The sequence below is a fragment of the Oncorhynchus mykiss genome, chromosome 8 (assembly GCF_057628025.1).
Source record: "Oncorhynchus mykiss isolate SJ-2025 chromosome 8, ASM5762802v1, whole genome shotgun sequence".
NCBI classification, from domain to species: Eukaryota; Metazoa; Chordata; class Actinopteri; order Salmoniformes; family Salmonidae; genus Oncorhynchus; species Oncorhynchus mykiss.
This window is the reverse complement of record NC_143029.1, coordinates 31,085,131-31,099,164: the sequence shown is the minus strand read 5'-3', so window position 1 is coordinate 31,099,164 and position 14,034 is coordinate 31,085,131. Positions and strand designations below refer to the sequence as shown.

The 14,034-nt window shown below is 42.9% G+C and overlaps 1 protein-coding gene across 1 annotated transcript in view; it reads left to right on the top strand.

Moving 5' to 3' along the window:
• The window catches only part of fut8b (fucosyltransferase 8b (alpha (1,6) fucosyltransferase)), a 157,906-nt gene that overhangs the window by 120,955 nt on the left and 22,917 nt on the right, over positions 1 to 14,034 (top strand). Inside the window, exons 5-6 of the mRNA XM_036985273.2 lie at positions 5,673 to 5,787; positions 11,189 to 11,426. Coding sequence (XP_036841168.1) covers positions 5,673 to 5,787; positions 11,189 to 11,426 — 353 coding nt within the window. The remainder of the gene's footprint in view (positions 1 to 5,672; positions 5,788 to 11,188; positions 11,427 to 14,034) is intronic.

Genomic DNA, 14,034 nt, shown 5'->3' with positions numbered 1-14,034 from the left:
CTAGCTAATATTAGCTCTAGCCAGCTAACTTACCTGGTGCCTAGCTAAATAGCTAACGTTAGCCCTGCCTGGCACTTGCCAGTCAACCAGATTACTAGCTTGACAGATATCCATTCGATGTTCGACAAATCATACAATCACGACAGAGTTAAAAATCATGAATTCATTTTTACCATTAATAAAGTATCCACTGTCGTAGGAACCATCCACGATGTTGGAAAGATTTTGAAATGCTTGCCTTTGAACGTTGACGTACGCTACCGGTCAAAAGTTTTAGAACACCTACTCATTCAAGAGTTTCTTTATTTTTACTATTTTCTACATTGTAGAATACTAACGAAGACATCAAAACTATGAAATAACACATATGGGATCATGTAATAACCAAAAAAGTGTTAAACAAATCAGAATCTATTTTATTTGTGTCACGGCTGGCTGAAGGAGTGGACCAAGGTGCAGCATGGTAAGCGTACATTTTAACTTTATTTAAAAATTACGCCGACAAATGAAGAACAAACCAAACCGTGAAGCTTTGGGCTATGTGCCCTGAACAAAGACAAAGTTAACTTCCCACAAAACAGGTGGGGGAAAAGGGTACCTAAGTATGGTTCTCAATCAGAGACAATGATAGACAGCTGTCCCTGATTCAGAACCATACCAGGCCAAGGCATAGAAATACAAAACATAGAAAAAAGGACATAGAATGCCCACCCTAGTTACACACTGGCCTAACCAAAATAGAGAATAAAAAGCCTCTCTATGGCCAGGGCGTGACAATTTGAGTATAATATATATTTGAGATTTTTCAAATAGCCACCCTTTGCCTTGACAGCTTTGCACACTCTTGGCATTCTCTCAACCAGCTTCACCTGGATTGCTTTTCCAACCGTGTTGAAGGAGTTCCCACATGCTGAGCACTTGTTGGCTGCTTTTCCTTCATTCTGTGATCCGACTCATCACAAACCATCTCAATTGGGTTGAGGTTGGGGGTTTGTGGAGGCCAGGTCGTCTGATGCAGCACTCCATCACTCTCCTTCATGGTAAAATATTCCTTACACATCCTGGAGGTGTGTTGGGTCATTATCCTGATGAAAAAACAAATGACAGTCCCACTAAGCCCAAACCAGATGGGATGGCATATCACTGCAGTGCGCCTTGAATTATTTTTTTAAATGTTTTATTATTATTATTATTATTTATTTATTTTTGAATTTTACCCCTTTTTCTCCCCAATTTCGTGGTATCCAATTGTTGTAGTAGCTACTATCTTGTCTCATCGCTACAACTCCCGTACTTGCTCGGGAGAGACGAAGGTTGAAAGTCATGCGTCCTCCGATACACAACCCAACCAAGCCGCACTGCTTCTTAACACAGCGCGCATCCAACCTGGAAGCCAGCCACACCAATGCGTCGGAGGAAACACAGTGCACCTGGCCACCTTGGTTAGCGCACACTGCGTCCAGCCCGCCACAGGAGTCGCTGGTGCGCGATGAGACAAGGACACCCCTACCGACCAAACCCTCCCTATCCCGGGCGACGCTAGGCCAATTGTGCATCGCCCCACGGACCTCCCGGTCGCGGCCAGTTACGACAGAGCCTGGGCGCGAACCCAGGGACTCTGATGGTCGCCTTGAATTCTAAATCAATCACAGACAGTGTCACCAACAAAGCACCCCCACACCATAACACCTCCTCCTCCATGCTTCACGGTGGGAAATACTCATGCGGAGATCATCCGTTTACCCACACAGCGTCTCACAACGACACCAGACCAAAGGACAAATTTCCACCGGTCTAATGTCCATTGCCCGTGTTTCTTCTTCTTATTGGTATCCTTTAGTAGTGGTTTCTTTGCTGAAATTTGACCATGAAGGCCTGATTCACACAGTCCCCTCTGAAAAGTTTATGTATTTTCTCTTTGCTTATGTCACGATCATCGTAATGAGTGGACCAAGGCGCAGAGTGAGTATAGTTCCACATCTTTATTATGGCGAAACTTTGAACAAAAAACAATAAACCAACAACGAAATGTGAAAGTAGTGATGCACAAACACAAAACAATATCCCACAAAACACAGGTGGGGAAATGGCTACCTAAATATGATCCCCAATCAGAGGCAACGATAAACAGCTGATTCTAATTGGGAATCATATTAGCACCAATATAGAAATAGACATACTAGAACACCCCCTAGTCACACCCTGACCTACTACACCATAGAGAACCAAGGGCTCTCTATGGTCAGGGTGTGACAGCTTATTTGAGCTGTTCTTTACATTTCTGAGGCTGGTAAACTCTAATGAACTTATCCTCTGCAGCAGAGGTAAATCTCGTTTTCCTTTCCTGTGGCGGTCCTCATGAGAGCCAGTTTCATCATTGCGCTTGATGGTTTTTGCTACTGCCCTTGAAGAAACATTCAAAATTCTTGAAATTTTCCAGATTGACTGACCTGTCATATCTCTTTGGTTATTTGAGCTGTTCTTGCAATAATATCGACTTAACAAATCGAGCTATCTTCTGTATACCACCCTTACCTTGTCACATCACAACTGATTGGCTCAAATGCATTCAGAAGGAAAGAAATTCTACAAATTAACTTAAGGCACGCCTGTTAATTGAAATGCATTCCAGGTGACTACCTCATGAAGCTGGTTGAGAGAATGCCAAGAGTGTGCAAAGCTGTCATCATGGCAAAGGGTGGCTACATTGAATAATCTCAATCTGAAATATATTTAGATTTCTTTAACACTTTTTTGGTTACTACATGATTCCATATTTCATAGTTTTGATGTCTTTCTATGTAGAAAATAGTAAAATAAAGAAAAACCCTGGAATGAGTAGGAGTCCAAACTTTTGACTGGTACTATATTATACTTTTTCCCCCTGAGCTTTCTTTTATCTCCTAGATGTAGGACAGACACTTCAAAACCATATTCCTTATGATTTATTTTTTGACTGTCTTTTTTTTTGCCATTTATGAATATGTTATTCATTGCGTTGTCAGCTTAGACCCCCCCCCCCCCCCCCACACACACACATTTTTTTAAGAAACCAGATTGGAATATAAACGTAACATTTAGTCATACAAACCAAACCATATTTTTACACTTCATATGTCGACAATCTGTACATGTTTGGTTTGAACCTGCAATGTGTAGCTCTAAAGGTAAGCCTTTCATCCTCTTCTCCACCATCTTGTTTTTTCAGTGTGGCAGTATGGTCAATCTTTAACCTTCTTAGACATTAATAAAGAAATACTGGTAAGTAGGTTATTCACCATCACCAACCTCTTTTTTATTTATATTTTTTATTTCACCTTTATTTAACCAGGTAGGCCAGTTAAGAACAAGTTCTCATTTACAACTGCGACCTTGCCAAGATAAAGCAAAGCAGTGTGACAGAAACAACAACAGAGTTACACATAAACAAACATACAGTCAATAACACAAAATAATAGAAAAATCTGTGTACAGTGAGTGCAAATGTAGAAGATTCTGTATACATCTGGCCCTTCTTGGACACTGTGCTAACAAACCTCCGAATGAGCTTCAACGCCATAGAACACTCCTTCCGTGGCCTCCAACTGCTTTTAAATGCTAGTAAAACTAAGTGCATGCTCTTCAACCGATTGCTGCCCGCACCCGCCCGCCTGACTAGCATCACTACTCTGGACGGTTCTGACTTAAAATATGTGGACAACTACAAAAATCTAGGTGTCTCGTTAGACTGTAAACTCTCCTTCCAAACTCACATAGGCATCTCCAATCCAAAATTAAATCCAGAATTGGCTTCCTATTTCGCAACAAAGCATCCTTCACTCATGCTGCTAAACATACCCTCGTAAAACTAACAATCATACCGATCCTTGACTTCGGCGATGTCATTTACAAAATAGCCCCCAACACTCAGCAAACTGGATGTAGTCTATCACAGTGCCATCCGTTTTATCACCAAAGCCCCATATACTACCCACCACTGCAACCTGTTTGCTCTCGTTAGCTGGCCCTCACTACATATCCGTCACCAAACCCACTGGCTCCAGGTCATCTATAAGTCTTTGCTAGGTAAAGCCCCGCCTTATCTCAGCCCACTGGTCACCATAGCAACACCCACCCGTAGCACGCACTCCAGCAGTTATATTGCACTGGTCATCCCCAAAGCCAGTACCTCCTTTGCTGCCAGTGACTGGAACGAATTGCAAAAATCCTTGAAGCTGTAGTCTTACATCTCCCTCTCTAACTTTAAACATCAGCTATCTGAGCAGCTAACCGATCGCTGCAGCTGTACATAGTCCATCTGTAAATAGCCCACCCAATCTACCTACCTCATCCCCATGTTGTTTTTATTAACTTTTCTGCTCTTTTGCACACCAGTATCACTACTTGCACATCATCATCTGCTCATCTATCACTCGTTAATCTGCTAAATTGTAATTACTTCGCTACTATGGCCTATTTATTGCCTTACCTCCTCATCCCATTTGCACACACTGTATACAGACGGTCTTTTTTTTTCTATTGTGTTATTGACTGTACGCTTGTTTATTCCATGAGTAACTCTGTGTTGTTGTTTGTGTCGCACTGCTTTGCTTCATCTTGGCCAGGTCGCAGTTGTAAATGAGTACTTGTTCTCAACTAGCTTACTTGGTTAAATAAAGGTGAAATATATATATATATTTTTTAATTCAGGAAAAACTATTGTATTTATCATAGTGATTAAGGAGTAACAATAAAACAGAATAATATGCCCCACCAACAGTAGACAACAGGAAAAACCTCAAATCAAATCAATATTGAGAGAATAATCAAGGTGACTGATAACTGGCAGAGGCATGGTACCATAGCAGGAAGATTGGAATGCCATGAACCAAGATGTTGTACATTCAAATCCTAGGTGAGGACCTGTTGAATAATAATTACTGTGGACAATGTAATTATGTATGTCAACATGCGTCAAATATGTATGTTAAAAGTACTGTGTGTAACCAGTTGCACAGACTTTTTTAGTTAAGATGCCCAAATAATCATGTTTAGTTGAGTGAACATATGAGACAAGTTGAGCAAACACATCATTTGAAATGGACTTTTGCCAAAGTTTTCACAATTTGTAGCTAAGTTTGGGCGATATTTTATTTTATTTGATAACACGTGTAACCAGTTACTTAGTAATGATTAGTTGAAACAACTAGATTAGTATATATTTTATTTTATTTACAATGCATGTTAACTCAGTGACTAGCGGAGAGTTGTAGTTATCTCACAGGGAGACTGTGATATGTCCCTGGTGGGTTCTGGGTAAAGGAGTTTGACATGGCTTCATATCAAACACACATGTTGTGGTTTAAGATTAAAAATGGAAGCATGAGTAATGATTATGTCTTGCCAGAGGACGCGTGTGCATGTGTGTACATGCACAAGTGTCTGTGTGTGTAAGTGTGTGTGTAAGTGTGCATGGGTACTTGTGCTCAGGAGGTTTCCCACACTGAGGATGTGACTGATTTGGGTCACTGAAATTAATTGAGCCATGCTGGTTTTTAGAGATGGGAAACTGCTGTATATGTGTCTCTGTGCTATGTAGCACACTGGACTTATGGGTTTCTTTTTCGGTATGTGTGCATTTGTGTGTGTGTGTGTGTGTGTGTGCATGTGCGCGCGTGTGTGTGTGCGTGCAGGTCTATCATGACAGACCTGTACTACCTCAGCCAGGCTGATGGAGTGGGAGACTGGAGAGTGAAGGAGGCCAGGGACCTGTCTAACCTGGTGCAGAGCAGGATCACCTACCTACAGGTACACACACACACACACGCACACACAAACACTCTTTCTCACACCTGCTCTTCTCTACCTAACACAAGCCAAACCTGTCAGAATCACCATAGATGAAACACATCGTGTCTAAGGGTCTGACTGCTGTCTAATCCCTGTATATCATCTATCCTGTCACACACACACACACCCACCATCCTCCGACACTATCCACTTTCTGTTATCCCCTCATATACCCTCCACCCCCAGTGACCCAGGAGTCTCCCCTCAGCCCTCCTCCCTTCCCCAGTTTGCATGCAGCAGGCCTGGGGTGGGGCTGTGCGGCGTTGGGCCCTGCAGCATTAATGAGCCTTGGTGTTTGATGAAGAGAGCCAGAGTGAGTGTGGCTGGGAGGAGACGCCATAGCTAACAGCTGCTGTCACCACTGCTGAGGGATCACACAGCTCCAGTGGCCGCCATCACTAATTCATCAACCACACACAGTCCTCACAGGCTGGCAGACACACAAACACACACACACACTTAGGGAGCCAGGGACCCGTCTACCTCTTACACTTCTGTCAGTAACATCAATCCCAGGTCTACAAACACACACAGACACACACGGATGTGCATGAGCACATATACACACTCCTGCACACACACACACACACACACACACACACACACACACACACACACACACACACACACACACACACCACCCTTCCCCCACACCACCAACCTCAGCCCCTGCGCCCTTCGGCCCTGGCCCGGCTGACTCCATCAACCTGTCTGTATGTCTGTCTGTCTGTCTCACTGCGCACTCTTCAATGAGAACACAGTGGCCTTTACTTGGTGTCCCTTTGTTCAGTGTCACACAGTACCACCTTGTCACAGACACAAACACACAGTACCTCCTCCATTTTCAGCCTTCCACTTTCACTTGTTCTTCCATAGCACATCATCAGCTCTGAACCAGCTGATTATAGGTCATATTTAATGAGTCACCCTCTCTCTCTCTCTCTCTTTCTCACGCACTCACATGCACATTTTCAGTCTACTGTATTTTAACTAGAAAATGCAGTTTTTGAAGGGCTACTTAACCTATAGCAGTAAGGGTCAGCCTTGGTATTTCACGCTCTCCATAATTACCATTGAACTTTGTCTCCTAGCACATCTGAATCGCATGAATCTGTCATTTTTAAACAACCAAAGTAGTTCAGAGTTTGTGCGCTTATGGTTGTTTGTCGTTCTGATTTAACGCCATACTCCAAAAGAGATGGGCTCGCTGGTGTAAAACTGCCTTTCAAGTGGTTGTTGTTGAGACTCGCAACAACAACGCCGTTCAATGAGCACACAAACGTTCAATGAGGAAGGCTGGTCTGGATGCTTGTTTATATTCATCCATTAAGCATAACATAATCCACTTCATTTCCATTTCTACTGGCATAGTCGGATTGAGTACACATGTACACTATATATACAAAAGTATGTGGACACCCCTTCAAATTAGTGCTGTTATTGTGAAGTGGAAACGTCTAGGAGCAACAACGGCTCAGCCACAAAGTGGTAGGCCAAACAAGAACGGGACCGCCAAGGGCTGAAGCGCATAACGTGTAAAAATCTGTTCTCGGTCGCAACACTCACTACCGAGTTCCAAACTGCATCTGGAAGCAACGTCAGCACAAGAAATGTTCAAACAGGTGCTTCATGAAATGGGCTTCCATGGCCGAGCAGCTGGACACAGGCTTAAGATCACCATGCGCAATGCCAAGTGGTGACTGAAGTGGTGTAAAGCTTGCAGCAATTGGATTCTGGAGCAGTGTACATGCATTCTCTGTAGTGATGAATCACGCTTCACCATCTGGCAGTCCAACTGATGAATCTGGTTTGGCGGATGCCAGGAGAACACCCCAATGCATAGTGCCAGCTGTAAAGTTTGGTGGAAGAAGAATAATGGTCTGGGGCTGTTTTTCATTGTTCAGGCCCCTTAGTTCCAGTGAAGGGACATCTTCTACAGCATACAATGGCATTCTAGACGATTCTGTGCATCCAACTTTGTGGCAACAGTTTGGGGAAGGCCCGTTCCTGTTTCAGCATGACAATGCCCCCGTACACAAAGCAATATCCAAATATAAATGGTTTGTCGAGATCGCTGTGGAAGAACTTGATTGGCCTGTTCAAAACCCTGACCTCAACCCCATTGGACACCTTTGGGATGAATTGGTACGCTGACTGTGTGCCAGGCCCATTTGCCCAACATCAGTGCCCGACCTCACAAATGCTCTTGGGGCCGAAAGGAAGCAAGTCCCCACAGCAATGGTCCAACATCTAGTGGAAAGCCGTCCCAGAAGAGTGGAGGCTGTCATAGCAGCGAAGGGGGGACCAACTTCATATTAATGACCATGATTTTGGAATGAGATGTTTGATGAGCAGGTGTCCACATACTTTTGGTCATGTAGTGTATCATCAACACAGTCTTGCCTCTTCTCCTCTTCCCTATTAGCCATCTGCGGAATCTCATTCGCCTATTTACCTTATAGCATATAAGCATGGCACAATAATGCACATTCCTCACACTTGCTGTTTAACCTATGGGCTCACTCCTGCAATTATCACTTACCCATGTTCTCTCACTTGCTATTTTTCAGCAACAGTTTCGACAACCACCCTCCTCCCCACAACCAACAGCTATAATAACCTTAAGGCCCGTCATTGGAACTCCTTTACCCCAGCGGAGGTGTTTCAATGCCAAAAGCCTCGCACATCATCTGAGACAAGGCCGCACACCAAACAATTTAATTAAATCTCATATTACATTACGTCTTTGTTATTTATTCAGTAAAGCCTGTACTCGATTCAACTGTAAGTGTGATACCTATGGGGCCAATATGGAGAAGAGGAGCGATATTTACCTCAAATACACACACACACACACACACACAGATTCCTCAAAGGAAATCTTCCCAGTGGCTTGTTTGTTGCTTCGTTGACATCTGCTTGTGTTGTTCAGGTTATTATTGAACGTCGGCGGTAATACATTTGGAACATGAAGGAACATTAGCTCTCCTCTAGTTTTTAAACAGACAAGCGGTGTGATAACGTTAGCACTTGCCAGACGCCTTGCCGCCATGATCACCGCCAACCAGTTTCAGCTGTGACAGCCTAATGAGTAAAACACTCGCAATGCAGAGTAAATTGCTATTTAGAAAGATGTTGGCACAAGTTGGTGCGGAGTGAAGAGAAGAAGATGGGGAACCAAAGATGGTAGATAAATTAAGTTCACTCAGGCCATTTACTCTGGATCACTGCTACTCTAACTTCCGCAATGCATACAAAGCCCTCCTCTCCCAACCTTCCTTCGGTCAAATCTGACCACGACACCAAACTCAAACAGGATGTAATCGTGACAGGGACTATTCAACGCTGGTCTGACCAATCGGAATCCACACTTCAAGATTGATTGATCACATGGACTGGGGCATGTTCCGGGTAGCCTCAGAGTATAATATAGATTTATACACTTATTCGGTGAGTGAGTTTATAAAGAAGTGCATAGGAGATGTTGTACCCGCTGTGACTATTAAAACCTACCCTAACCAGAAACCGTGGATAGATGGCGGTATTCACGCAAAACTGAAAGCGTGAACCACTGCATTTAATCATGGTAAGTTGACTAGGAATATGGCCGAATACAAACAGTGTAGTTATTCCCTCCGCAAGGCAATCAAACAAGCGAAATGTCAGGATAGAGACAAAGTGGAATCACAATTCAACGGCTCAGACACGAGACGAATATGGCAGGGTCTGCAGAGGTTTGCAGACTACACAACAGCAGTAGGCTTGATTACCAACAACGACGAGACAGCCTATAGGGAGGAGGTGAGGGTGCTCAGAGTGTGATGTCAGGAAAACAACCTCTCACTCAACGTCAACGAAACAAAGGAGATGATCGTGGACTTCAGGAAACAGCAGAGGGAGTACCCCCCTAACCACATCATTGGGTGGAAAGTTTTATGTTCCTCAGCTTACACATCACAGACAAACTGAAATGGTCCACCCACACAGACAGTGTGGTGAAGAAAGTGCAATAGGGCCTCTTCAACCTCAGGAGGCTGAAGAAATTTGGCTTGTCACCTAAAACCCTCACAAACTTTTACAGATGCACAATTGAGAGCATCCTGTCGGCTGCATCACCGCCTGGTACTGCAACTGCTCCAACCATAACCGCAGGGGTCTCCAGAGGGTGGTGCAGTCGGTACAACACATCACTGGGGGAAAACTGCCCTCCAGGATACCTACAGCACCCGATATCAAAGGAAAGTCAAAAAGATCATCAAGGCCAACAACCACCTGAGCCACTGCCTGTTCACCTCGCTGCCACCCAGAAGGCGAGGTCAGCACAGATGCATCAAAGCTGTGGGCGAGAGACTGGAAAATAGCTTCTATCTCAGAAACTCAAACAGGATGTCAAACAGCCATCACTAACACAGTGAGGCTGCTGCCTACATACAGACTTGAAATCATTGGCCACTTTAATAAATGAATCACTCTTCACTTTAATAATACCACTTTAATAATGTTTACATATCTCGCATTACTCATCTCATATGTATATACTGTATTTTATACCATCTTTTGCATCTTGCATATGCTCTGTCATTGCTCATCCATATATTTCTATGTATATATTCTTATTCCTTTCCTTTACCTTAGATTTGTGTGTATTGGGTAGTTGTTGTAGACTTGTTAGATTACTTGCTAGATATTGCTGCCCTGTCGCAACTATAAGCACAAGCATTTCGCTACACTCGCAATAGCATCTGCTAACCATGTGTATGTGACCAATAAAATTTGATTTGATTGGATTGAAAACATTTTTTAGTTCCTGTCTACTTAAGGGGGTGGCTCTCCCATAGACACCAATGCGATAGCAGCTGGGTCTGGTCTACTTAGTTTATTGATTTCCATTGAAACAGAAATAATGAGGGAGTGGGATATTTCGCTTCCTCTTCTGTCACTGTGGGGCACGACGCAGCGCCGCATGGCATCATTTTGCCACCGCTCGTCTGATGAGGTGTAGTTGAATACGGTGGAATGGTCTCACGTCGTGATTTACAGGTGCCATTTTGAGAGAATGCTTTTTTTCTCTGGCTCATATTTCGGGAGATCTCTTTGTCATGAGAGACAGAGAGGGGAAGTGAGTGAAAGAGAGCGAGAGATATAGGCAAATTGTGTTATCATAAATTAGAGAACAATGCTCAGAAAGCCATTTTGGGCCCCCCAGAGGTCAAGTGGTCAAATGTATGTTCTTACACCCATATGTCTCTCTCCCCCATCCCCCTCTGTCGTTTTCTTCACTCCCACTCTCTCCGCTCCGTCTCGATCTGTCTCTCTCTCTCATCCTCCCTCTCTCTACCTCTCCCTCCCCCCTCATCAGAACCCCCAGGACTGCAGCAAGGCACGTAAGCTGGTGTGTAACATCAACAAGGGCTGTGGCTATGGCTGTCAGCTGCACCACGTGGTCTACTGCTTCATGATCGCATACGGCACCCAGCGCACCCTCATCCTGGAGTCCCACAACTGGCGCTACGCCACGGGTGGCTGGGAGACCGTCTTCCACCCCGTCAGCAACTCCTGTACCGACCGCACTGGGGTGTCTACAGGGCACTGGTCAGGTAGGCAGGGTGCGCGCTGTCGGGTGAGCAGCCAGGTATTTATAGTTTGGCCCGGTTCTATAGCTACGGTTGAACCATTGAGGTATCTGCATTATGGTACAATGACGAGCCTATCCCAGCCAAACCCGGAAGACGCTGGGCCAATTGTGCGCCGCCCTATGGGACTCCCAATCACAGCCGGATGTGATGCAGCCTGGATTCAAACCAGGGACTGCAGTGACGCCTGCAATACTAACATAATTGACACATCCTGTTTTCAACAAGGCAATAAAGTAACACTGAAAAAAATTAACAGTTTGTCCTGAACACAAAGTGTTATGTTTGGGGAAAATGCAATACAACACATTACCAGTGGTACTACTCTGTACTTCGTTACTATTTAGATTTTTGACTACTTTTACTTCTCTACATTCCTTAAGTAAAATAATGTACTTTTTATTCAATACATTTTCCCTGACACACAAAAGTACTCGTTACATTTTAAATGCTTAGCAGGACAGAGAACATCCCTGGTCATCCCTGCTGCATCTGATCTGGTGGACTCACTAAACACAAATGCTTTGTTTGTAAATGATGTCTGAGTGTTGAAGTGTGCCTCTGGCTATTCATACATTTTTTAAAAACAAGAAAATTGTGGCATCTGCTTTGCTTAATATAAGGAATTTTCTATTATTCATACTTTTACTTTTACTTTTGATACTTAAGTATATTTAAAACCCAAATACTTTTAGACTTTTACTCAAGTGGTATTTTACTGGATGACTTTCACTTTTACTTGAGTCATTATCTATTAAGGTATGTCTATTTTTTACTCAAGTATGACAATTGGACACTTTTTCCACCGCTGCACATTACTTAGTACCACTCTGCATATTTTTAAGCATAGTGGTGGCTGCATCATCTTATGTCTATGCTTGTAGTCGTTAAGGATTGAGGAGTTTTTCAGGATAAAAAATAAACAGAATGGAGCTAAACACAGGCAAAATCCTAGAGGAAAATCTGGTTCAGTATGCTTTCCACCAGACACTGGAAGATGTGTTCACCTTTCAGCAGGACAATAACCTAAAACACAAGGGCAAATCTACACTGGAGTTGCTTAGCAAGAAGACAGTGAATGTTCCTGAGTGGCCAAGTTCCAGTTTTGACCTAAATCGGTTCAACAATCTATGGCAAGACTTGAAAATGGTTGTCTAGCAATGATCAACAACCAATTTGACAGAGCTTGAATAATTATTTAAAATAATAATGGGCAAATGTTGCACAATCCAGGTGTGGAAAGCTCTTAGACATGTACCCAGCAAGATTCCGAGCTGTAATAGCTGGCAAAAGTGATTTTAACATGTACAGTTGAGGTCGGAGGTTTACATACACTTAGGTTGGAGTCATTAAAACTTGTTTTTCAACCACTCCACAAATGTCTTGTTAACAAACTATAGTTTTGGCAAGTTGGTTAGGACATCTACTTTGTGCATGACACAAGTCATTTTTACAGCAATTGTTTACAGACAGATTATTTCACTTATAATTCACTATATCACAATTCCAATGGGTCAGAGGTTTACATACTGTAACGATCGTCTGTGGTGGAAGAAGGTGAGGACCAAAGCGCAGCGTGGTAAGTGTTTATATTTTTTATAAAATAACTGAATACTGAAAAAAACAATAATCGACAAACGAACAGTCCCGTAAGGTGAATGAAAAAAACACTAAACAGGAAATATTCACCCACAAAACACAGGTGGAAAAAGGCTACCTAAGTATGATTCTCAATCAGAGACAACGAACGACACTTTAAACAATTTAAAGGCAATGCTACCAAATACTAATTGAGTGTATGTAAACCTCTGACCCACTGGGAACGTTATGAAAGAAATAAAAGCTGAAATAAATATTTCTCTACTATTATTCTGACATTTCACATTCTTAAAATAGTGTTGATCCTAACTGACCTAAGACAGAGAATTTTTACTAGAATGAATTGTCAGGAATTGTGAAAAACTGAGTTTAAATGTATTTGGCTAAGGTGTATGTAAACTTCCGACTTCAACTGTATTGTCTCAAGGGGGTTGAATATTTTTTTTTACAATTGGTCTTCCACTTTGACTTTACAGAGTATTTTGTGTGGATAACTTTGTAACACAACAAATGTGGAAACATACTTTCTGAACACTCTTTATGCTCGCTACATTTTTTCCTCTCTGCCTCTCTCTCACACTTCCTCTCCAGCTTCCTTGTTCTCTGTCTCCCCCTCCTCTCCCTTGGGCTTTCTTTTTCTCTTGCTTTTCCTGATATAGTTTTCTCTTTCTCTTGATTTTCCTGTTGGGTTTTTGCATCTTGCATGCTCTAATGGTCCTTATTGATTCGTCCTGCTTGCTCATTGTGTGGTGAGTTCATTTCACTGGTTCATTGCTCATCTGAGCAGGATTCCTTATAGGAGCTGAAGCACTTACAGTGGGGCAAAAAGGTATTTAGTCAGCCACCAATTGTGCAAGTTCTCCCACTTAAAAAGATGAGAGAGGCCTGTAATGTTCATCATAGGTACACTTTAACTATGACAGACAAAAAAAGAAAGAAAATTCCAGAAAATTACTTTGTAGGATTTTTAATG